The following is a 27,441-nucleotide window of genomic DNA, read 5'->3' as shown; positions in this document are numbered from 1 at the left end:
CCTTCCTTAATGCCTCTTGGATCCTCCGTACTCACCTACCCCATTGCTGCCATCTGGGATGCCTAGGTGAGGTAGAGAAAAGTGAGCTGAAAGCCAAAAATTGAAAGACTGGAGGGAAGAATGGCTCCAAGGAAACCAGGAGATGCTTTGCAATCGATGTGGTTCTTGTGGGTGAGATGGATCTAGAATGAAGCTCTGGCTTCTGGTATGAGTGGTCATGTTTTGTTATCATCTCTAGATATTACCTCTGTTATTGCATCTGCCTGACTGTATCATGTATGTCGCACTACACAATGAATAGAATATAATAATAAGTTATTAACACACATAATGTAAATGGATGATATGGTGACATCATAAATCCTGGAAAAAGGAAAAGTTTTGTTTATGTGGAAAATGCACCATTGTAGCTGATTGTATTATTTTAAAAAGTCTGATTCTGAGACATGAGATGAGAGCTGGATATATTGGCTTGGTCAGTGCCCAGGTGGTAGCTCACGCCATGGAAGTAGGTAAGATTCTCAGAAAGCACATAGAGACTAAGAACAAAAGAGAGGAGCCATAGGAGATGCCAGCAATCCTGGGAATCCTAATTCATGATTAGCCAAAGCTGTTTTGTTTTTTCTGGAAAAAACATATACTAATATTTCATAGAGTTCATGATTAACTAAACCTTGTTATATACTGTCTCAGAAAACAAACAAAACTTCCTGTGATACACCAGAGTAGCCAGAGGGCAATTTTTTTTTAGTTAGAAATGTTGCTCATATATTATAATGGCTTCAAGTATACAACGTCGTGATTCAACAACTATGTATATTATAAAGTGTTCACCACAGTAAGTGTAGTTACTATCTGCCAGCATACAAAGATTATAATATTGATGACTATGTAGAGAGGAATAGTTTTTTCATTATTCCAATCGGTTGAATTTTAGTTTTCATCTCTCTTCCATCTCTGTGCCTGTCAGGGGTTTTATATAACCCTGCTATGGTCAGTTAAGCTAATCCACTTGTAGACACTTTTTAGAGGGTTTTCTTTTCCAAAGTTTAAATAAATCTACCCAAAGAAACCATAGTTTGATACAGTAATCTACAGAACGTTTATCATCATCACATAAGCCCATAAAAGATAGATTAATGCTTAGAGGCCTAAAGAAAAACAAAACTGAGTTTACTTTCTATTTCAGGGTGAAAGGGAAATAAGCAAGATTATTTCATGGACAATATATATTTTACCACTAGAAATATAAATCAGGTCACTACTGCCAAAGCAAGTAATTTTCTTGCTTATATATGAGTACATCTTCATATTATATTGTGGTTAGGTTGTGAAAGCCAGTTAAAATTATGCAGTCAGAAAATGACGGAAGAATGAGTAGGTGTGCCCAGCTGCCTGCCTCTCTGGCCTCTCCGTGGGCCTCACCCAGAGCCCCTGCGGCTGTGACATTATCCGCTCTAGTTACCATGTTGTTCATGCCTTTATGCCCGTTAACATATTTTCTATCGCTGGAATATTCTTCTCACCCCACATTCCTGCTCATTTTTCAAAATTCTGATAAAGGCACCATCTTTTCTATGTTCCCACTCTGACTACTCACTTCCCAAAAGAGTTAATGACTCCCTTTTGCTGGACTGTGCTTTGTATGTATACATACGTATCACACTGTTCGGTGATTATTTACAAAGATTTTAGTCTTCTGTGTTCATTCATAAGATCTTTGTTGGCTGTGAGTGTTTTGTACACATTGATCTTGGCATTCTGGTGACTTGCACAGTACTTGATACAATGACACAAAAAAGGAGATTGTTGGGCTGGCCTCCATAAAGGGATAGGTATTTCCATCTTAAAGTCTTTGATTGAAAATATCCCAGTACTTAAAGTTCTATTGATTAATTTTTTCCTCGCGTACCATCTAGCATTCTAGAGCCATCTTTAAAAAAAAAAAAAGGTGGAATTCTTTCTTTGTCCCAAGAAAAGTCCTTATGACAAGGAGGCCCTTTGGGTTCTAAATTGCAAATTTATTTGAAGTACATGTGGAGCTTCTGAGCAAATATATGGATTAAAAATAACATTTGTTCTGCTTTACTGAGACATTAGAGAAGATCAGTGTATTATCAGTCTGGATTTACCATTTTCTTTTCTCTTTAAAATAATAAAATGTTTAAGTTTTCTGTAACAAGCATTCATATAGGCTTTAACAAAGGTCTGTAATATATGTATATAAACTTAAAAGGCTAAGTACACAAGGAGTGATTTGTGAGATATCCCCCAAAACAATTTGAGGAATCTGTATTGTGCCTGAAGTTCATGAAGATACTTTTTTCATGCAGACAAATCTTCATTAAAGACATGTTAACAATCAGATTGCTCAAGGCAAATATTGCAGATAAAGAGAGAAATAAAGTTCCTGACTTTCTATCGACATTGTGGGGGCAGGGAGGGCATGTTGAAGATTCGTTCTCAAAGAGGGAAATGTATGGGGATGGAGTTGGAATTTTTTGCAGGGGAGGCAGTGATAACAGTGATTAGGAGACATTATCACACTTAGTGGGTGGCAACTATGGGTGATAAGCATCCTGCACAACTAAGACAGTCCTTTACAAAAAAGAATTGTCCCAGCCAAGATGCTGTGCTGTTCCCTTGAGAAATACAGTGGGATGTGGCTTAGCTAGCAGCCAGCTGACAGAAGGAAAATGCATGCTGATAAGGAATAGACTAGAGTGAGTGGTAGTATCTCATCAACAGAACATAGTCACCCAGCCCTGAGATTTGGTTCATGTTCAAGGAAGCTATCAAAAGAGTAAGAATGTAAATACAGGAAAAAAAAAATCTGAATCATGAACAAAACCTATTTACCAGGAATTCCTCTATCAAAAGAAGTGTACCTTTTTGGTCCCCTCTCTTCAAACATCCATCTTGTTTAAAAAAAAAAAACTAATTATATGATTAAAATCTTACATAACAAAAATATTACATTCAACAAATATTTATTAAGTATACTCTATATTCCAGATTGCTTTAGGCTCTGGCAGTATAACATTGAAGGAAAATAAACATGGTCCCCTTTTATTAGCTCATAGTCTAGAGAAATTAAGCATATTCAAAAATATTTTCACAAAAATATTCCCATCTGGAAGATTAATAAAAGAGATGTTTCCATTGCAGTTTAAGTAAAAATGATGTCATAACATCTCAAACATCAGAGCCATATTCAAACACACATAAGAAGTGGCCACTAAGCACCCAAAAAGGAAAAAAAAAATTCTAGTTACATAGCAAGTGTATATAAATGTATATTTTGTGAGCCCATCCTTTTTAGGCTGAGTTCAAAGTTGAAAAGCCACAAAGTACCAGTTGCTTTGAATTATAGTTTTAAAATGAATTTAGCTAAGCTTTATTATCATTTTAGTTTTTTAAAAATTATTTGTTCATTTCTTTTGCTTGCAAATAAAACTGTCATCCAAATCAAGTAATAGAGTAAAATAAAAAGGGGGAAATGGTAGGAGAATTTGGATCTGAATGATCCGGTTTGGTTTCCCATAATGGTCATTTTCCCTAAATAATTGTTTATTTCTTTTACTTTGCCTCTGCCTAAGAAAAGAGGATGTAGGTCCTAAACCTTCCCCCTCAGTTCTCCTTCTCTGCAGTGACCAGATCAGTTAAAGAACACAGTCCTTTGCCAGATCAACAGGATTTATGGCATCTGCAACTAACCCATAGAATGATGCATTTACAAGACTGTCATTGCAAACTGCAAAATAATTTCCTTAGCAATATTTTAAAAAACATACTGACAGGAGTTGAGTCACATCCTCACTTGTCAATACCTTTCTCCAAAGAATGAATATTTGCATATGAATGATTGTTCTTCATTTCCTGGACAAGACGTGAGCTTGGTGACCCAGAGCCACCAGTGCATTCAGCTGAAACTTCAGCAGTGCTAAATCCCTAACTCAGCATTAGAGAAAATAAGAAAAGATCAGATGTTGGCTTTATGCTACATTATCAGTCAAATGAATTGAACTGTTTCCAAGAAGAAGTCATATAATTTCTTTTCATGGAAAATATTCTTCAGATGTGGTCCTCATAGAGAACTGGTTGGAACTGCAAATTCTTAGCCCCATTCTAAATAGCAGAAACCTCAAGGGGAAGCCCAACCAATCTGTTTTAAATCAAGCCTTCCAAATGATTCTGATGCATCTTAAAGATTGTGTCATAGAGTATAGGTTGTGCTTAAAAAGCTCCGAGGATTGTATTTGTGGTACTGCCAATGTATAATGAGGGAAACCCTGAAAGTAAAAAATGCAAATAAGAAAAGAGAAACTAAGTTCTTTTGTGGTTTCTAATCTGAAGACTCTTGTTATCTTTTTACAGTAATAAGCAGATGCCTTGGCAAAAGAAAAGCTGGCACAAAAAACTCTGATAAAAGATCACAGGAAATATTTGTTTCAAATTTTCCGTAACTATTGTTCTATCCAGAACCTCTGATAAAAGATCACAGGAACTAATTGCTCGAATCTTTGCACAACTATTTGTTCTAAGGGAAATTATTTTTTCTTTTCAGCTAAACAGTTGTTTCTGTCAAAAGGAAGAATTTTTTTTTATCTAAGAAATGCTACCTCTCACTCTCAAAAAACACACACCTTCAAACACAGATACACATTTGTACATAGAAATATACATGAGTAGGTTTCATGTACATCTGCCTTTTAATGGTAAAATTAAAATGTATGAATAGATAGAATATATTGGCATATATGGCAGGAATGTAAATTTAACTAAGCGTACTTTTTATCTTGCTAAAATTGAGTTTTAATTATAAGTTTCAGCTTGAAACATTATGCCAAGGGCCTTCAGCATTTCATGTGTAATTAATACATTTTGCATGTGCTTGATGGAAGTATGGAACAGTGGGATCGCTTACCCGAACCACAGGAGGACACTGGCAGCTGTACAGAATCTGTGAAGTTTGATGCTCGCTCCATGACAGCTCTCCTTCCTCTGAGTGAGTAGAAGGGTGGGGTGCCTGTGGAGTTCATCCTTAGAGGTATTGATACTATGTAAAAGAATAGTCTTGAGACTTACCCTGAATGTGTATTAATGTTAAAATACTGGATCAATATGTCTTCTCCTCTCTTGAGATACAGTAGAAAAAAAGCTTAATTTGAAATAAGGAAGTTTTTTAATAAATTAAATTAGTTCACAGTATTGACTGAGTCCTCTGATTTCCCAGTGGCTGGGAAATGACTATGACCCTAGTACTGTGAATTAATATTTGAAAATTGGGTGTGTGAGGTGCATGTATTAGTCTTCTAGGGCTTCTGTAACAGATATCACAGATTGGGTGGCTTAAAACAAGAGGTATTATTGTCTCACTGTTTGGGAGGCCAGAAGTCAAGGTGTCAGCAAGGCCGTGCTCCCTCTGAAGGCCCAAGGGGCAAATCCCTCCCTGCCACTTCCTGGCTGCTACTGGCTTCCCGCAGTTGTCAGCCTTCCTTGGTTTGGAACTACATCACTTTAATCTGTGCTTCACATGGTTGTTCCTTCATCTTTATGTGTCTTCTCTTCTTATAAGGACCCCAGTCCTTGGATTTAGGGCCCACCCTATCCAGTAAGACCTCATTTTAGCTTAATGGCAACTACAAAGACCTGTTTCCAGATAAGGTCACAGTCTCAGATAGTGGGGTTAAGACATCACCAGTATCTTTCGGGAGGACACAATTTTTCCTTTTCTCATTTCTTAAAATAGACTATTTTAACAACATTATAGAACATTTTCTAAACTTTTGTTTTTAATTTAGGACAGAGCCCAAAAATAATATTGACTTCATTTTTACCAAGCTATAAAAGCAGTGGCCATAGGGAAGAAAATTTTAATGGACATTTTATTTACTTAATGAGAGAAATACCTTCCTCTTCTACTAAGATTTCCTTCAATATGGAGTCACCTTTTCCACAGTTAACATCCCATTCTGTGAATTGCTGTTCCACATAAATGGATAGATAATACTCAAATATGAGTATGTTCTGAATTATCCAGAGGGTGAGCTTCATTGATCCATTCCAAAGTTTAGCCAGAATATAGATGATTTTGTTTATTTCATTTTTTTCTTCTTCATTTTTACGTTATATTCCAATCATATGCAGTATCCAAATACAAAATTATTGAGATGGAATTGGAAAAGAAAATCTCTGTAACTATCATTGAAAATGTATATTTCTTTAACCTGCTTTATACTCTGAAGAAACTCATGAAGAATTTTATTTTCACCCAGAACAGATCCCAGAACAGATCCCCAGATGCAAGAGAAGAATAAAATTTATGTTTTCACATGTTGCTTTCAATATTAAAATTTATCAGTTAATGCCCCTAAATGAGACAGGTCAACTTGCTGAGGATGGTCATTTTGTCACAGATGTTTAGTTAGTGAATTGGTCATTCATCCTGATGCCTGTATTGGCTTTTCCTGCGACTCTCCCCTTGGCTTCCTACTGCATATCCAAGGGCCTGTTAGGGGTTTTTTTTCTCTCTTTCAATACACTTAGTAGTAATAATAGTTGAAGAAGACAAAAATTTTAATTAAGAAGAGTAAGTTTTCTAATTTTAGGTTGCACTTTTGTTTTTTTTAGATCCTAAAAATGGCCCTACACTTCAAGAGAAAATGAAGTCCTTCAAAGCTGCACTGATTGCCCTTTATCTTCTTGTGTTTGTGGTTCTCGTGCCTGTCGTCGGAATAGTGGCAGGTACGGCACTGTGGAAACTCGGCACCTTGTCCTGTGAAGTAGTTATCGCAGAAGCCAGAGGATGCATTCAGTCTTCCGTACATGAGTGATTCATAAAGGCTACGTTATATCACAAAGTGTTCCTCAAATTTATTAAATGAAAACATACATTCTGCAGTTAGAGTGAAAAAAAAAAAGAAATAGAGTAGAAAATGGAAGAGTAAGATAAAAATATAGATACGTGAAGGTAAAATGGAATGGCTTAGACCATTTCAGAAATATGTTATCTCCTGAAGTCTTGTATATTTCTGGTGCATCACAAATTTCATTGTAAGTATTCTAGTTTGCCAATGTAAATTTATAAACATGACCATTGATATTAACAATGCCTAAAATATAAAAACAAACAAGTTGTTCAGGAAAAGTTCTTGTACTCCTAATATTAAAAGCAGGAAGAAATATTCCTCTAAGTCTTTAAAAAAAGGAGAACTTGTAAAATAATGCCCTATACTTCAGCAATATCTTTATAGCTTATGTGGCCAAATGTTTCATAAGGCTATTACTTAAAACATTGGTAAAAATAACCTTATAGCATCCTCTCAATCAAAGAAAAAAATTAGAAAAAAATGTTTTACTTGGTTTCAACATGTTTTCCAACTACATATTTCTTTTGGAGAGTCTGACTTGAATCGTGGGTAGATTGTAAGTTTTCCACAGCTTACAAATCCCTCAGACAAATCTGTAAATATGATCCCCCTCAGTAGCATTTTTGTTGGGTTTGATTGACATTTGAATTCACATGCCTTTAAGCTCTCCTCTCCTCTCTAAGGAGCAAAATGTCTGGACATCCACTCTAACAAGAGATAGGCTGGGAGTAAGATAGTTTTACGTATATACTAATCAGCTTAGAAGAAAATGCTCCTAAATACAAGGCCAAACTACCTCTGCTTAGAGGCATCCTCTAAAGACATATTTCAAGACAGATCCAAAAGTTCTGATAAGAAAAAGATGATAGTAAAACAACAATTATAATAATAGCTATTATTTTTGAGCATTTACTACATTCAGGCACTGGGCTATAAATTTTCCACAGATTATCTTAATATACCTTTGCAGTTACCCTTGACAGACATATACTTATTATCCACAAAAAGAAACTGTTTAGTAGCACAGCTGCAGTTCCACACATGACTCTTGACTTCTCACCTCTGTGGTCTACTGTCTCCCAGGATAATTGGGTTTGTAGGACAAAATATAGTTGGCCTATAAAGAAACAAAATAAAACAGAGTTTTAGTCAGGAAAGTATTTTCCACAAGCAAAAAATTAACTTCTATTTTGGCATTTAAAACAAAAACAGAAATCAACCACACCGAACTAAACCAATGAGCCAATCAAACCAAGCACAGCCATTTAAGTAAAAGGACTTGACAGGCCCATCATCAGACAGCTGACCTCCTGATGAGCAGGTTATCTGTATGTTGTTTATGTATAAACTTATCTGTAGTTTGAAATGAATAGCTGAAAGGTGCTTCACTGTTTGGGATCATCAGCTGTAAGCCAGTTAAGAAGTGGCTAAATGTCATCAATTTATACAAACCATGGCCTGCAGGGCCACCGCTAGGGAGTCTGACTGTTTTCTAACAGACCCATGCAGAACATAGAGTGACGTCTGAGAAGAATTCAGGATTCTAACCAAGAAATCAGGAGATGCCACTAAGTCAACACGTTTATTCTAGGGTCAACAATGACTGATTGAAAGTAGTTTTTTTGCCAAAACTACAATAGGTATGCCTATTAAGATTGACAAGAAGTGAAAATGTTCAAATCTTTTAAGTTCACATTAGCAACCAGACTCACCAGAATTTGGAATAGATCTCACTGTGTCTATCACAATTGAATAATAAACAGTTGATAACCCATTTACAACTTTAAGTAAGTTGTAGATCAGAATATTTTCCAAAAAGGAACTAAAATGCAATATATAGCTCTAATTGATACAAAAAAAATAAATTTCAAATGTAGACAAAAATATATCTCTAAAAATGATGGAAATTACTCATTTTGGCAAATATGAAGTGACAGTAGAAAAATACTCTAAGTAAAACTACTTAAATTTAAAGTATCTTATACATTGAAAGATATCTCTTAATTATTAAATCTATTCTATATGCTACCTTTTCTTTAAGAACCTCTTGGCTCGCTGTCGTAGTATAACAACATAATAATACCTGAGCAGTAAAATATATTCTAGGATTAGTAGATGTAAGTTGTTACTGAAATTCTGAAGATTACCTCAAAATAATATAAAATTTTAGCAGAACAAGATATTACCAACATGAAAGAGGAAATGTGATCTGTAAAATCAAATGTAACTCTGTCCCTAGGTCTTTACACAAGCCATAGAAGTTGGTCTCTTTTCAAATGTGAAATAGAAAAGTTACAAAATGCCATCTTTACAGTGATAATGAAAGAAATGAACCTCGAAAATATGAACTGTAGTGTTCTTTACATTTTTAAAGAAAGTAAGGATTAAATTAGTTTTTATCCAGGATTTGGAAACACAAGCAATGTTTATTTTTAAATCTATAAGCAAAATACAGCCTTTATTGTCAGTTCATGTTGAACTTGATGTCAAATAAAAACCCTTCATCACAGGCCATTTTGTCAAATCAGGTTTTCCCTTTTCATACTATGAAAAAGATTTGCTTTAGCCATATAAAATGCAAAATTATTCCCAGGGAAATTAAATTACATGATTAAGCATTATGCCTCATAAAATAAAGCATGAAGACTACTGTGTTCATTGGAAACTCAAACTTCCCCAATTTGTTATATTACCCAATATTAGCTTGTTATAATATCCAATGCTATCAATATTGGGAATGTAGATGCTCTAAGTCACAGACAGTCATCACCAGTAACTAATATATATACATATATATAAATAATAAATAAATAATAACACAATCATAATTAAAGGACAGATTTTAAGAGACATCTTAGTAATAATTTTGTGAAAATTGTTAGTTTGTATTTCTGACTGTCAAAGTTAAAATCCACTCCTAGTCAAGTTCATATTCCAGAATTGTTCAAACAGTGCCTCATACACAGTAGTGCTTCATACATAAATGATAGAATTGATGAATGCAGAAATGAAGTTGTCAATCCAAAACTTGCTCCCCACACTTATTTAATAAATATGATGAGATACAACTTAGAAATATACTATTTGTCCACTTTCTTGTTAAATTAAAAAGTGTAAAATAATGTTCACTCTATGGCCTGTGTTGTGGATCATATCAAAATGTAGTCACACATTTTATTTATTCAAATAACTAAGTATAAAGGGATTGTAACTAGGAACATATGATATAATGTGCTTTTTAAAAATTGGGGTATAATTCCATATACAGTTTAGTACTTCTAATATAACAATAGCTATAATAGCAACTATCATTGAACAGCTTCTTTAAGTACAGGTGGTGAAACAGTGTTTTCTATAACCAAGACAATATCTTTCACGGACACAGTTTTCATATGTGCCGTCTGTGTGCTGCGGTGTTTACATGCCTCATCTCATCCATCCTCAGCACCACTGCTGAGGTAGTCATTACTTTTAGGTCTCTGAGGGAACCTAAACAAGAAGAATAGTAACTTTCCCAGAGCACCCCAGCTAGTAAATCAGGAGCTAGATTCCAGAAGCAGGCGGCTTGTTCCTTTGTAAACACCAAGGTCTTGTTTATGTAACAGGTACCCCTGAACTCATGTTACCTTATTTAATTCTCAAAAACCTATAAAGCTGATACTATTGCTATATCATTTTTATTAAGAAAACTGACATATGAAGTACAGCTAGGTGTTCAGTAGACATATTTTTAAACCATATGAAGTTATTATTTTTATTGCTCAACAATGGTCAAATATGGAAATTGTTAGGCATTCAAACTAATAGGGATGAGACTGGTAGATGTATGTATGAAAGTACAAGTAATACAAATACATAGAGAGAGGGATGAAAAAAACAACATAAACCTAACCATTGCTGATTAATGATAAAATGATGTTTAACATTTCCTTCATTGTGTATAGTTATGTATTATTTTTATCTACAAAGTTAATGTTGTTGCTTTTCATTTTCTGAAACTGTAAACATACTGCTATAGACCCTTTCAGAAGGATAATTGGCTTGTTTAGAGAACATATGCCGATTTGGAAATAAATATCAGCATCTCTGTATGTTCCCCAACTACTATTTAATAGAATTTTTTCTTCAGAAAATAATTACTCACAAGATTGTTCATTAAAATATTGACTATATTAGTGAAAACAGAAGCAAATAAATGTAGGGGTTTGGCTAAGTAAATTTGGTTGATCCATACATAGAATGCAATGTAGCTAATAAAGTTTTTTTGTAAAATATATTAATATGCAAAAGTCTTTATGCTATATTAATTAAAAAGTAGTTTATATAAAATATAATCTTGCTTTTGTAATAGTAATATGATAGTAGAAACAGTCAGATTTAATAGACATAAGCCAAAATGTTAACATTTAACTCAAGACAGTGAGACTAATGGCGTATTATTGTTCCTTATTGCCCTTTTCCAAATTATCTGCTATCAGTATATGTTTTATAATAGGCAAAGAGGAGTCTTGTAAAAACAATAGCTTTTAAAGTGAAAAAAATTATTTGCCTGATTTTCTGCTCCACCAACTCTTAATCAGGACTGTAGAAATTTAAGATGATCATTTCCTGCCAGCTTAAGTGATGAGGAAAATGAGCCAAGAATGTATTCATAGTGTGGACCGCACTAATACTTTACTTTTACTACATATTGTTTTTGTCATCATCATCATTTATCTTCAGAATAGCTTCAGATGCTGTGTTAAGCATTATTATTGTATCCTAACAACAGACCTGAGGAGTAGGATACAATGCATTTCAGAATTTGTAGAATTTACTCTTACTTTCCAAGCCAAATACAATGGCCCAAAAGATTCATATAAGTAGCAATCCAGACAGAGTGAATTAATCATATAATATATTCTAATATAAAGTGGGAAAAGGAGACTCTCCCTCTCAGCAATATTATGGTTCATACATTGTATATTTAAAATAAGTACCTGATTTAGGATAGCATTCAAAATGTTGGACTAGAATGGAATGAAGTGAAGTGGCATGTAATAGTATATGCATTTAAGGAGACAGGCCCATGACTGTTTGTTTTTACTTAAACATGCAGCTCATCTCCTCAAGTGGGAAATGAAGAATTGCACAGTTGGTTCAGTTGATGTAAACGGTGCATCTCAAAGTCTCACAGGGAAAGGAAATGACAGTGAAGATGAAATGAGATTTCAAGAAGTTGTTACGGAACACATAAACAACTTGGAGAAGAGGATCCAATATATTTCAGATAAAGAAGCCAATCTTATAGATTCAGAGCATTTCCAGAATTTCAGTGTGATGACTGATCAAAGATTGAATGATGTTCTTCTCCAGCTAAGTTCCTTGGTTTCCTCAATCCAGGGGCATGGAAATGCCATAGATGAAATCTCCAAGGCATTAATAAGTCTAAATACCACATTGCTTGATTTACATCTCAATATTGAAACACTGAATGGCAAAGTTCAAGAGAATGCATTTAAGCAACAAGAGGTAAGACTTTTTGTATTGGAAGGGCACATGCTGGAACTGAATCCATATAGATCCTGGTTCCTCTGACAGTCCAGGAAGACAAAAGTTTCAAGCCCTGTGTCAGCATCACGCTGCTTATCCTTGTTCCTCTGGCTGTCTTACCAGAAGGTTTCAAATGGATTTACCTAATGCCTTCTCCAGATTCCCAGGAAAAGGTGGACTTTTTCCCATTGCACATACTCATAAGGTATTATAGTTTTGTAAATCCTGTTGGAGTACCTCATAAAACTGTCCAAATCATTTACAATTTTTAGATAATCCTAGCAGACTTGGAGAAGTAGGCACTATGTATTTGTAAATTCTACAGCAGACATAAAATGTCATCAAAGAAATGGAAGTCTGGTTTACATGGATAACCTAAAATAGTTTATTTTGCCACTCCCAAGAAGTCTAAGTTTTTATATGTAAAGATAACTATTAAGAATTAAATTTGAATAATGTACATAATGTCCTATTATCATCATAGAATCAGATACACAAGAGAGCAAGACATGTTCTAGACCAGCTGTCAGAAAAAGTTTGTTTTTAGAGAGCCAGATGTGAATAAACATTTCAGGCTTTAGTGACTACACAGTCTGTGTCATAGTTGTTCAACCTTGACATCGGAGCACAAAAGCAGCTACATATATGTAACCAAATGATTCAAGTGATCCAATTAATGTTTATTTACAAAAACAGACTTTGGCCCAGAGATCATAGTTTTCTCATCTCTGTTCTAGACTATTCTGTGGCCAAACCTCTGAATTATTTTGTAGTGATAAGAAAGAAATTAAGAAGAAAGCCACTTATTTCAAAATTGTATTTTTGGTTGTTGTTGAATAATTGTAATTGTTCCTTTCTATGAAAAATAAGCATGTAACTAAAACAACTATTCATGTGCAAAAACAATCTTCATATTACAAAATATCTAAAACCTCAGGTAATAATTAATGTGACCTGTTAAAGTCCCACCATTAGCTAAGTGATGCTGGCCTCCTGTAGTTGATTTTACTTGAGTAGACCCATTCTTAATTAATGAAGTTGTTTTCTGTATACATACAATATTACACAGTAGTCATTTTAAACAATGCAAATTGCAGAGCAAAGATAATCCTCTAAAGTTACAACATCAAATGAAAACCAACTACATTATCGAACACAGAATAAACAAGTAAAGAATAGTCTACATATTTCTTATTTGTAAGGTGCAGTGACTCAGACTTTGAAATGTTTACACAGTCCTCATATTAAGGTATCTTTGCAGTAAAAATATGAGGACTTTGTTGTTGAACTTATCCAACATCAGCCTTGATATGCTACAACTTCCAAAATCTGACTTAGTATTTCCTTCACTGTTAGTAAGTATCTAAGCATATCAAATACTATGGAAATATCAAGGACTTGGGCTATGGAGGGGTTAGAGAAAATCTACAAATAAGAAACTGTCAACAGGGTTGAAGAATATGGGAGACAGTGGCAAAAAATGTCAATCATAGGGGTAATAACTGATTAAATTGGAGAGAAAAAGGAAGGGAGAAGAAATACTTACTTGAAAGCAGAGGAGGTGAGTAGAAGGAGAAGATGGTCGAGGTGGAAGAGCAAAGATATATTTGGTATTGGTGATGCTTCAGGTCCAGCGGACACTATAGAATATCTATGAATCCACACAGATGAAGAGCTGAAACCAAATTGAAAACCATCTGGAAGACAGTAGAAATACTGGACATGTTTGAAGCGATCATTAATGGAAATAATCAAAATCCAGTGACTGGGGAACTATTTGAGTTTGGATAGATCGCTCTTATTTTTTAGAAGGGCTCCCAGCATTTGAAACGCAGGCACAAGGGAATGGAGGAATGTTCAAAGCTAGTTTTTTTTAAAGGCAATAATCATTTATAGAGATTTAGCAACTAGGTAAGTACGTGTGTGTGTGTGTGTTCGTGTGCGCTCGTATGCATGTATGTGCTCATAGAACACAATAATCATTGCAGCATTGTTTAAAAATGTAAAAAAGTATAGCTCAAAAGTCCATTATGAATATAAATCTTAAATTATAAAAATATGTACATTAGTTTCCACTAAATCATTGAAAATAAGACAGTTTTAAGTATTTTAATGGGCAAATATCCTTAATGTCTTATTGAATGAAAAATGAAAGCTTATTCCAGAAAGTAGTATGGTCTCACATTCACAATCTCTGTATGAGTATAAATACAAACAGATTATGTATGTATTTGAAAACAAAATAATAAACCTCAAATATAGAGGGAACAAAAATTGAAAGCAAAATATTGTTAATATGCTATTTGAGATATTACTGAATATGAAAAGCTTATCTGAATGTTCATTACCACTAGGAATTATTATATTAAACTTTTATTTCTTTAAAACAGTTTAATATGCAAATCTTTCCAATTCACAGAACTGGAAGCTGTTGCTACTGTAAATACAGTAAAAAGAAATTCCACTTCAAATAAATGAAAAACTATACAACAAGTTTTTTAATTTTTAGCATTTGACATCTATGTATTTGGAAATAGAATCATACCTTGTATGTATTCAACTAATTTTCAGGGGATAAAGGGTGTGAAAATTCAGCCATTCAGTCAAAAGAGGAAATGCTTCAAAACCAAAGAATTGTATTTTGAAACAGATTTCTAGTTTCCATATTCTTATACCATAATATTCCTATAATACATATTTTTTTGAAGCCTGGCTTTCAGAGTCTCTTAAACTTACACATTTGATAATTATGTGTGTAACAAAAATTGTGGATGTTTGCTTATATTTCACAGGAGATGAATAAATTAGAGGAGTGTGTGTACAATGCATCAGCAGAAATTATGTCTATGAAAGAAAAACAAGTACATTTGGAAAAGGAAATAAAAGGAGAAGTGAAACTATTGAATAACATCACTAATGACCTCAGACTGAAAGATTGGGAGCATTCTCAAACACTAAAAAATATCACTTTGATTCAAGGTAAAATAGTCTTCTCACTCCTCCAGAAAATGATATATTAAAATGTTCTGATACATGCAGAGATTTGATATTAAAAATCGTATGGTTTGAAGTAGTTTTTGAGCACACATTTACTACACATTTCCAGAGGAAGGAATCTTGAGATCATATCAAGGCATGGTAAGATAACAAGATCTTGTATCCTTTAAATAGAAAGTGATGTAAAAAAAGAAAAATCTCTCTGAAAGTCTGATCAGTCATTGTTCAAAATAATCCCGTATTACTGAAGACAAGTACACATTTTCTGAAGGCATAAAGTTTTCTGCTAGTCCTCAAATCAAGCTTATTCATTCTGTTTTTCATAACTTCCAGATTCTTTCTTTCTTTTTACCTGATTGTATTATTAATGAGAAAGGTCTTTGAACTGCCCAAAATAGCAATGAATTTGTCAATTTCTTCTTTGGTTCCTGTTAGTAAAACAAGGTGAATTGAAATCTACTGATTTTTAAAATAATACATACATCATATATATCTTTATGCTAGCTTTTAGTTACTTGCATTTTAAACATTTTTCTATATTTTACTTTCAACCTTTTGGTATCCTTTGCTTTAGGTTTGTCTCTTCTAAAGAATACATTTTTTAAAAACATGCAATCTGAACATTTCTTTTCACTGTATTTATCTCTACCATCTTATTTTGTGCTGTATTTCTCCAGTTCTATATTCCTTTGCTTTGCTTTCCAAAAAGATTTTCGAAACTATTCTAGTCCAATTTTGTTGCTGATTGCCCTTGAAATTTATCTTAACAAAATTTAAAGTTGACTGGTATCTTCACCTTTAACTTGAAATATACATGGAACTAAAATGCTTTTTCCTCTTCCATGGTTTCCTGCTGTTTTTGAGTACATTTCTATTTGATGTGTTTTTTTAAAACAAGAGTTTTGTCATTATTTTTCTTGCATATACACACGATACTTATTTAGATTTGTCCATTGATTTTACCAACTTTTCCCCCTTCTAAATTAATCTCAGACATCTCGTCTAGGATCATTTTCCTGAGGTATATATCCTTTAGTGGTTTGTTTAGTGAAAGTCCATTGGTGGTGAGACCTTTTTTATTTCATTTTCTCTATTTTGTCCTTGGTCTTTGCTTTTGTGTTACTGCATACACATTGGTTAGGTTGCCAGCTTTTTGGTGATTTCTATCAGTATTTTGAAGATATCCCCTGCTTCTGGCTTTCCTTGTTTCAGAAGCGATTGCTCTCAGTCTGCTTTTTATTACCTTTGTTTTAAATACCTGCAATTTCATTAATTTGTGTTTTTATATTGACAGTTTATTCATTTGGCATTTGCTTTACTCCCTGTATTTGTGGATTTAAGTCTCCCATAAATTTGGAAATTTTATAAGCTTCAATTTCTTTGAGTAGTGCTTCTTCACAGTTCCAGCTTTTCCCCTGTAACTCTAAATAAATTCATGGTAGACCTTACTCTGGCTTCTATGTATGTTAAGCTCTGTTTCATAATTTCAATATTTTGATTTTTTGATAGTAAGAAACAAATCCACGTGATTTCATTTTACTTAAGACTAGTTTAGGAAAATTGCGAAGTCTAATATCCAAGTGTTTACAAGAAAAGAAAATTTTTGAAGTTCCCAGAGTACTATTTGTAGTACAGTTTTCGTTTCTAATGCTCATAACTTAATAAAAGTATATAATGTATATTTATAGATCCATATGTTATAAGAATAGTTGTTTTTAAAATTTGGGGACATGAGAAACACAAAATTCAGATTAATATTGAACTCCAACAAGAAAGTAAGTGAACGTGCCTATATAGATACCCATTTCTTGGGTTGTAGTGTTGCAGGGTAGTCTCTTTGTTATTGTGTTTTATAGCTTATGTAGAATGCATTGCATGTATTCTTTAATTTTTGCATTAAAACAGATGATAAAGGAAATGAGTTAACCAGCTCTATTTCTAACAGTTAGACACCTCTGCTGGGAGGAACCCGGTTCACAGTTGCAGGGAAGTCAGAGTGAGACGTAAAACCAAAGTCAAGAAAGCAAAGCAAGTTTTGTTACGCCTTGTAACAGAGCAGGCTGCCTGAGGTCGGGCCAGCCCTGACTGCTTACTTGTGAGGCTTCTGTTACAGGGTTTTTGGCAGGACAGAGAAGTCCTTGACTGACAATCCTTGGCCTTGGAGGCCTGATCTAATTGGTGAAATGAAGACATGGCTGCACTCTGATGTTTGGTGTGCCTGTGCTCTAATGTTTTTCTTTATCTGGGGAGTTGTTTTTCATTTGGGGAGCATCTGGACATTTCAAGTCACTCCTGGCCCTTGAAACATCATCTGATTAACTCTGTGAATCCTTTCTGGCTTTCTGGTTTTATCTGATTAACTCTTCGAGTCGCTTTTAGAGGGCTTTACTCTCTTTCCACCCCTCTCATATCTGTCTTCCTGCCTAACCTCTCCACTTTGGATTTCAAATCAGTATCTATATTTTTACAAAACCAAACCCTTAATTCTTGAGCATCCCATCATCATTTATCCCTCAAATCTGTTACTTTCCCAGTCCTGTCAGTTGCATAATTATTCAACTGCTATCTTTGATGTCTCTCTTTCTCTCAATTCCTGCATTCACCTGAGTCCTGTTATCTCTTCCACCATACATATTCCAAATAAAACCCCTTTTCCCTATCTCCTCTGCTACTATGCTAATAGAAGCAACTATACTCCGGTCTGATGCACTACATTAACTTCCCAGTTGTTTTCCCTGATCCTATTCTTAATCTGAACTACACAATATACAGCAAAAGGAATGCTATCCAAAACAGCACGTGCTTGATCTTTTCTCTCTCATTCTTAAGACCCTCCAGTGTCTTCCCATTGGACTTGAAATAAAATCTAAACTCCTACTTGGTCTGATGCCCATCTACTTATCTGCCTTCATTTTCTGATTTTTCCATCAGTCATTCTGCTAACTTGGAAATCTAGAAGAATGGAAGTGTGATTAAAAGTACAAGTTAAGAAGGAGGAAGTGCTAGTTTCACTTCTTGCTGTACCTTAGGGGCTCTAGATTCCCACTCTCTTAGGTCTCCACTCTTTGGTACCACTCAAAATCACCTTTTTAGGGAAAATTTATCCCTTCCTGTTCTCATTCTTCTCCCATCTCTCTACATCATTATTTGCTTTAACTTCATCATAGTACTTACCATTACTTAAAATCATGTCATACGTACATTTGCTTATTTGTTTCATTATCTTTACTAATGGAATGTGAAATCCATGAGGGTGAGTCTTGTTTCCATGTTTCTCTCCATACCCAGTCCCTGGTAGAGTGCCTGGTCTACAGTGGGTGGGCAATTATATGTGAATTATGTAAGTGAGAAACTAGCGTTTCCCTCTTGAATGAATATATTCAATTCTATTTTGAATGAGTAAGTGAAACTCATACTGCCTTCTTACGCAATTATACTTTGAAAAGGCAATCATTCTTCCAAGTTTCTAAGACAGAAATTTTAATTGGTTTTATTATTTATTATTTTTATTTTAAAACATTTCTCAAGTAATAATAGTAATGACAGTCAAAGGACTATTGTTGAAACAGTAGTTTTGTGGGGAGTAGGGGATAACATAATTTAAAGAAACAAGTTGGTGAACATTTGAGGAAGGAAATTAGAAATAAAATATGATATTGCTCAATGGTGAGAAAGGATAACATGATGTTTATTTGGAAAAATTTTAAACATAGTTTCTTTGCAGGGTCTGAAAACACCATATATATATGAAAATTACAAAGTCTGTTTTATACATATGTACATATATATAAATTTTCATGGCCTGGAAAAGATTAAGCATTTGATAGAATTAGAATTTAGAGACTTGTCCAATTAATTATTGGGATTTTTAAAAATAGATTGTTTCTTTAGCCACTCTCTGTAAGGGAAAAAACATCTCAGGAATAATGGAAGAACAGATGCTAAAAATGAACTCAATTAAGTTTGGAGCAATACAGCCTAGGATGTCAGGAAAGGAGAGTTCTAGTTCTGGTTTTACTCAGCTGGCGTTAAGACTTTGGGCGATGCAGTTTCTCTGACTAAGAAATCTTTAAGGTCTCTTCCAGATTAAAGATCCCTACGCCAATTAACATGAAAACTGTAAGGGAAAAAAATAAATAAAAGAGACAGGTTTAAGCAGCAATAGTGTAGAAGACTTAGCAGATTTTTATGATGATCTGAATATGAGGCAAGATTAAGAACAATGTAGAAAATTTTTATCATAATGAATAGGACATAAATAAGCATAGCTCTGGAAATTTAGGCAGCTATATTTAATGCTATGTTATCATCTGAGGATTTTAAATGATATGATATGCCTAGGTTTACTTTTCCAGTAAACTGGGCAATTTTGATCTATGAAATTTATGATTATTGAGTATTCCAAATCAGTACATTTCTTGTGGTTATGGAAAAATATTAGTTCTCCTTAAAAAAAATCATAGGGAGATAAATAGATTTTGTATGCATGTTTTATAGATTTTATATGTGTGTTCATGGCAAATCATTGTTATAGTGTTTATGAATTATTCCTGTAACTTTGCAGTGAGAAGGTATTAAACATGAAGATAAATAGTGTAAATTCTTATGTCTTCTTGAGCTAGAGCAAATCATACTTTTTGGCCAATATTAATTCTAGTTTTCTTTGATATGTGTTAGCAAGGGATGTGACAGGTGGCATTATGTCTATTTACTGATGCACAGAGGTGGTTATTGATATGATTATGGAATAGAATTTTGAGAGGCTAAATAGTAGCTCAGAATAAAGAAGGCAACTACAATAGATTCTCAGTCTCCTGACTAAAAGGTCTTTATTCTTTTTTCCACAGCGTGGCAGAATAGATTGCAGCAGTTCTTTACAGTTGGTGGAGATATTATTTAAGGGAAAAACAAAGCTGACCCTGAAAGAATTATGAGGGGGAAATAACTCTAGAACAGTCCAACTGCAGGATGATGAGAATATGAGCTGCAGCAGGGATGGGAGACCAGTTTTGGAAGGTAGCATAGCAGCATTATATAGACATTGTTCTCAGAAGTTCTACACAAGAAGCTGAGAGACAAGTGGCATATGACCTGTGGACTTCCATCCCCCTGAATATCTAAAAGACGCTAAAAACATTTATTGATATGCTACCGCATTTTGTTTTGGGCAGTACAAGAGATATAACAGTGTATAAAAATTAAACCTAACAGGTGAAATTAACTTTACATGAAGAATAAAACAATAAAAATGGGACATCCAGCCCACATAGTTAGAACCCAAGGAAAGCCTTTACCTGGTTTACTTACTCTGGGATTCAGATACCTGATACCAGTATTTTTGTGTAAAAATACAAAGTGGGATCTTTAAATCAGAAACTTATAAAATAACACATGTTTATTGTGATTGAATTAATATTTTAGTGTTAGAGCTGTATACATTTGATATACATAGTAATATGCAATATAATTGAAAGGATAGTGATTATGAGAGTTCCAAAGAAATGATGAAAACCCAATCTTAGAGGCTAAGAGCCTAGATCTCTTCTATTCATCACTTGTTTCTTGTATCACACATTCTCACACATTCTAATGTTTCCTGGAATGTCTGTGCCTTCCTATAGAGCACTAATCACTAAATCAAAGTCCTTGCTTGTGCCCTTTTTTTTTTCTTTTCAAAACAAGATCCTTGAGTACCCTGGGTTTGCTTCCCTTCAATTTGCTCAGCAAAATTCAGGCTACAAATTGAGTCCTTCTGTCCTGCCTGCCCCTGCATGCCTCCTTTGTCACTATGTGAAGATGAATGAACTGCAGCTGTGTTCATGGTGTGGAAGTTAAACCCTTTTTGTTGGCAAGAACTACATTCTGCATGGAACAGGAGATGCATACAGATTCCCAGTGATGCAAAACTGTGACATTCTTTGTGTAACAACTAAATATATGTCTCCAATATTAAGCTATAGCTTAGGAGAATTTGTTTGCATGATGATTTTGTGAAAAAATATGTGCCCCATCCTCTGCCCCAGAGGATGGGGGACTCACACTCACACACACACACACATACACAGGAAAAAATGTTAATAGTTATTCTCTTAAGGTGATAGAACTGTGAATATATATATTCTCTCATAATTTTTCTAGGTTTTTATATTTTCTATAATAGAGTTGCCTTTGTAATGAAAATATAATAAAACATTACTGTCCAGTGTTGTATATAAAGAGATAGGAACACTGCCATTGAGAAGAGCAGTGATATCTTAGAAATTGAGTAACCACTGAAGGAAGATTTTAACACCCAAAATGGACCTTGAAAAATGGAACAGATAAGAAAAATGGAGAGAATTAGGGACAAGACTTAAAAAGAGCAAAGAAAATGGACAGAATACACCTAATTCATGAGATAATCTATTTATTTATGTGGACCTCTTTTAGAATTCTTCAGTTATTTTATCTCCTCACACCCTTGATTAAAGTTTATAAACAAGTGCTAACCAGTGATGCTAAATATAGTTGTGTGGTGTCCTTGGGCCAGTGTGTGACTGAACCACAGTGATAGAAAACACCTCTTTTAAACATTGTTGTGTATTATTCCATGTGGTATCCAGGTCTGTTTCTTCCTTTGGAGTTGAAAAAATGAATTAAGTGTTCTAAGTTAAGGGAATGATACTTGTCCTGTAAGTTCTGAAGATGTGCTTAGTGCCATAGTGCCACCATCCTAAAGATGTGATCACTGGGTATCTCTCTTGTTGAGCACAGAAAATTCAGATGACTGAATCACTGTTGCTCAAACCCAAGGAACACCTGGGTGATTGTGAGGCTAAGCAGTCAAAATTGTCCCTGCAATCTCTCCACCTTATTTTATAGTATCTGTATCTATCTAGAGATTCTACTTAATATTTTACTTGGAAAACATTACTTATTTTTGTCATTTTTTCCTCTACTCATTTTCACCTTTCTGCCTTGCCCCATATCTCTCCCACTTACCCAGAATTCTCTTCCTTCTCATTCTCCCCATTCTTTAGAGCAAATCCTGCTCCCTCAATGAAGTCTTCTCAGCCATTGCTGCTAATGCTGATCTACATCTCTAACAAATATTTGGCTTTACCAGTTTCAACAATATGGTTTTTGATTGTCTACTATGTGTGGATTTTTGATTCCCTTGAGGGTCTCACACATGACTTATAATTCCTTACTACATATTTTCTACATCTAACTTATTTCCTACACCTACAGCATCTTACTCCATATAGTGACGTCTTCCTAGTATGTACACGATACTAATGTGGGGTTGTGCAATCAATGGCTCAATGTCTCTTCTCTGCCCTTAGGTTCTGGAAACCTAGAAAAGTACGAGGCACACAGAAATATTTAATACATACTTAGGGTTTCTCATTTAGGGCTCTCTCATCCCTATTATATATAAGAAGACTTTGGATTTACTCATATGACTGTCTTGACAAGTGGCAAATTCATTTTACCTATGCTTTAAAACTGTGATCAGTAATTGTCATTTATTTTTTAAAGGTCCTCCTGGACCCCCAGGTGAAAAAGGAGATAGAGGTCCCACTGGAGAAGGTGGTGCAAAAGGCATTCCAGGTCCAATAGGTATGGTAACAGTAACTAATCATATGCTGCAGGGCCGGGTAATATACATCTGTGTATGTATGTAAATGAAAATAGGCATTTGATTTGTTTTTTTGTGGTGTGTGGTGCTGGGGGGTGTATTGAGGAAGATATTAAATGTTCCAGCATCCTGATCACTATAATGTACTGAATGGTAAGCATTGACTCTTTGGTTTTTGAACCAGAGCCACCACATGGGTTGTTCATAAGTCTATTGAGTGCTATCTATATTTATATCTATCTACAAACAGTAGATAGCAGACCTAGCTTTGGGTCACATGTGAAGGAGAATATGAAAATGACCTTCACATGAATGTTTTTGCAAGTTATCTGCTTTTTTACAATAAAAAAATAAAATGTGTTCATCTGAGTCAAAGGAAAATTGGATTATATTCTTTGTATAGTCCTTCACTGGAATATAACTGCTTAAACTTAAGAAATATTAATGTAAATATTGACTAGAATATGGATGACTTTTACCTTTGCCATCAGCCACTCTCTATTTTACTTAGAGCAAGACTGTTTCAAATTATGTTCATCTGTGTTGTAATCTTGAACGCAATATTTTGAAAGAAGATAATAGAAGGCAGAAAAGGAGAAAGAGCATGAACTTTCCTTGCTTTCAAAAAAATAAAGAAGACAACAACAATAATGTGATTGTCATGTTATTGTTGGCTAGAAATCAAATACCTGCATGCTTTTGGAAAGTGGGGAGTATATTGCATGGTCTGGTCCAATTATAACTAGAATGGCTTGAGCTGCCCAAAAAAAGCCTAAATACCATGCATTTCATCCTGTTTTACTTTCTTTTGGATATATGTTCATTTAGATCAATATATTGACTTGCCCAGCTTACATCAGAAAAACCATTTTTAAAAATGAAAAGCATGAATTTAACACCTGTCTGACCTTTACATCATTTATGCTTAAAGAGCCAATACATAAAGCTTACATTAAAAAGGTTTAAAAATTATTTTTAAAAAGTCTCTTATACATAAATACATATATACCTATATATATATATATATATATATATATATATATTTACTTAGAGCAAGACTGTTTCAAATTATGTTCATCTGTGTTGTAATCTTGAACGCAATATTTTGATATATTGAATGCAATATATATATACCTATATATATATATATATAAATAATTGTATATATATTATATCTGGTGGATTGTTGGTGTGCCTTTGAAAGTACTGCCAAGTAAGATTCTTTACTCAGAAAAGTCTGTTTACTTGACTAGTACTCAGGAGATCATGACAACAGCACATTAATGTCAAAGCAGGGGAAGCAACCGATATCGTATCAGCTGCCAGAGCTGCTGTTGTCAAAGGTCTGTCAGCCCCTCCATTACAAACTGCAGTTGTCAAAGCTTTGTAACTCAACCGTAGAAGTTCAGTCTGGGCTACAGCTTGCTATACAAAGCTTCATCTTGGGAGCATCTTTTGCAGCTGTTTCAGAGCTACAGAAATAGAAAGAGGGATTTAGAAGTCTGTTTTTGACGCCATAAACAGATCCAGTGCAAAGCTGCCTTTAGTCTGCTGCGGTAGGTGCTGCTCGTGTGCACGCACAGGCACGGCGCGGTCCCTCAGAAATGGAGAGCATTTCATGGTGGACGTGCTAAACGGACCCTTAGGTCATTAGGCTGCTGTTCGGTTTGTGCACTGCAGCAAAAATCAGGGTACCAGGAGTTTGTCCCATGGGTTCTGTCCTGCTTCATTGCTGAATTCTGTTTTGTTCTCTGACAGAGAACCTAACTGTCCCACACTAGGTACTGGCATCAGGGGGGAAAGAGGATATGATGAACAGTCATGATTCTACGTCCTGATTAGAGCAAGTTCACCTAAACCCCCCACTACCTCCTGTTGAGCTCACTAAACTCGGCTTGACAGAGTCAGAGTCTAGACTCACAACTGTGATATGAAAACCTGAGAAACTTAAATGGTTATTTCAGCAGTCTTACATAATCAATATATTAAATATATGGCTATTGTTACTTGTTTACTGGAGTGGATATCATGTCAAAAATGTTTTATCTCAAAATATCATCATAGAAAATCACTTCAGAGTCACATCCTTGGAAGCGCACCGCAGAGATGCCCTTTTGCCTTTTACTCCACAAAATGTTTCCTGAGCATTTCCTGTGCTGACATTTCCCCAAGGCTCTGTGGATCCTGTGCACAGAGATCGAGAATTTCTGCCTTCACACAACTTACAGTATGATAAGAAGTTATACAGCAGTGATGAAAGTCATAAGAATTCTTGATCTCTTTTGAGATTTGTTGGGGGTATTTCAAGGGTTATTCTCCTATGACAGCAATACTTTGAAGGAAGGAGAACTTCGTTATTCAAGTACCCTGTGCACAGGCCACCTATTGGGCTGTTGCTATCCAGTGGCATCGGTTACAGGGTAGCTGGACCTGCGCACATTGGGTAGGGGTGGGGAGGCCCTACCTACGGAAGTTGTTGGAAGGGAACCAAAGTCTCCTCTGACTGCAAAAATCTCATCATCAACTGGTGCTGTTTCCTTTTCTGACATAGCCTGAGTTTCCCACCACAGGAATCCTGCCTCTGGAGAAGAAAATAAAGTCCATCCTAACTACAGATATTGGAGGGGAGGAACCATACTTCATCAGTCTTTATAGCCATGCGTGTCTTTACCCTGCCTCACCCCTCCTCCTAGTCTGTGGCCCAGAAAGGCCACTCCCTGAGCCTTCGACAAGGGTCGTGCTCCTTGAAATGCGCCTGTGATTAAGGAATGTTGCCGGCTGCAGACTCTTGCTCTGTGTCTAAGGATTGAAAGCTGGTTTCTTTGGGAGGTACCAGGGAATCCAAAGAGGTCACTGCTACCCATGTGTCCCTATCATCAAGCAAAACCAAATTTAGCAGCCTTCACCAAAGGCTGGTGAAAATGAATTTACTACTAAGAGGAAGAGGAGGAGAAAGGGTGGGAAGAGGAAGAGAGGTGGCAGCGGTTGGCCGGGAGGAGCTAATACGAACATTAACCACATCTCAGGCACTTTTCCAAGTGTTTATATTTCTTAGCACTTTCAATCCCCACATCAAATTTATAATGTTCATATCAAACTAGTAAGCAACAAAGCCAGATGGGAATATTTGCAGAATCTGTGCTCAAGCAATCTGCTAGGCAACAGAAGGAAGCCTGACTAGGAACCCAGGATATGTGAGTAATCATCAGACCAGGTTACCAGAATAGCTGGACCTCAGTGGTCTTCCGTCCCTGCCTCTACCAAATGGTAGATTTGGACCAGATGATGCGTAAGGTTCCTTGAAATGCTAACATTCCCTAGCTGCAATTCTTTATACAATGTGCTTATGTTGCCCTGGGTAAATTAACTAATTGCCACCTGAAAGGATCAGAGAATCTGCTCTTATAACTGGACAATATGCATACACAATATTTTTTTGTTGAATTAATAGAGAAAACGGTAAAAATGGGAGTCACCAGTGAGCGGCACTCTATAAAGAGTATAAAGAGTATAAAGAGTATGGAAGATTTAAAAAATAAATACAAGAACTTAGAGTCAGTGTTTTTATTTGGAAATTTGAGTGGTAGATCTTAATAACTGCAAGTAAAAAGCTTGCCTTGCTTGGATTATGAAAAAAGGTATAAATAATAATCAGCCTGTCTTGAGAAGTGATGTCAGGTGTTTTTGAAGTTGTATGCTGTGAAGTCCAAAGTAGTATGTGTGTGTGTATGTACACAATGTATCACTATATATACATTCAATGCACCAATATATATGCAAAGTGGCATATAGTAAGTAAATTAAATTGAAATGGCCTGGTAGTACTAGTATTTCTAAACATAATTTGTCATTTTATTGTTATGGATATCTGCTTAGTTTCTGTTGGAATTGAAGTTTTACATTGGATTGAATATATTTCTTAACGATAAAGAATAATATACCTAAACTACCTAAGCTGAATATTTCTTAGAGAGCAGTCATAGTTTAGTTATCTATATTAATGAAACTCAAGAAAAAATTTTTTAATGAATTAGGTATGTAAGCCCTCCTTTGGAAACTAGTAAACTAATGGCAATATATTAAAGGATTGACATTGGGAGAAGATAATATAATCAATTTTTCATAATGTGCTTCTCAAGAAGTTGGCTGAAAATTGGATTACTAGGATCTTTATGAACTGGTAGTGGCACCTAAAATGAGATTTTTTTAATAATAGCTCACCCCAGACTCATGGACTCCAGGATGAAATATTTTATTCCACAGGAAAGTAACATCTGCCATTATATTCAGTTTCCATAGCCACCACAGCCATTTGGGGTAAAAAAAAAAAAAAAAATGGTTGATTTCATTTATGCATGTAAAACTCTGGGTTTGTATCTGTAGTATAAACTCATAAATGAATCTTTGTATACTATGCAT

General features: G+C 34.9%; 1 protein-coding gene across 5 annotated transcripts in view; it reads left to right on the top strand.

Annotated features, from left to right (window-relative positions):
* MSR1 (macrophage scavenger receptor 1) overlaps positions 1–27,441 on the top strand; it is a 73,259-nt gene that overhangs the window by 5,375 nt on the left and 40,443 nt on the right. For 4 of the 5 annotated variants that reach the window (XM_073219085.1, XM_073219089.1, XM_073219088.1 and 1 more), the window contains exons 2-6: positions 4,905–5,008; positions 6,634–6,747; positions 11,971–12,383; positions 15,197–15,383; positions 22,923–23,003. In XM_073219085.1, coding sequence (XP_073075186.1) covers positions 4,906–5,008; positions 6,634–6,747; positions 11,971–12,383; positions 15,197–15,383; positions 22,923–23,003 — 898 coding nt within the window. In that variant the 5' untranslated portion in view covers position 4,905. Of the gene's footprint in view, positions 1–4,826; positions 5,009–6,633; positions 6,748–11,970; positions 12,384–15,196; positions 15,384–22,922; positions 23,004–27,441 lie in introns of all 5 variants that reach the window. The other variant, XM_073219086.1, reaches the window with a different exon arrangement.

This window comes from Manis javanica, chromosome 12 (assembly GCF_040802235.1).
Source record: "Manis javanica isolate MJ-LG chromosome 12, MJ_LKY, whole genome shotgun sequence".
NCBI classification, from domain to species: domain Eukaryota; kingdom Metazoa; phylum Chordata; class Mammalia; order Pholidota; family Manidae; genus Manis; species Manis javanica.
Note: the sequence above shows the minus strand (reverse complement) of the source record. Positions and strands in the feature narration are given on the sequence as shown.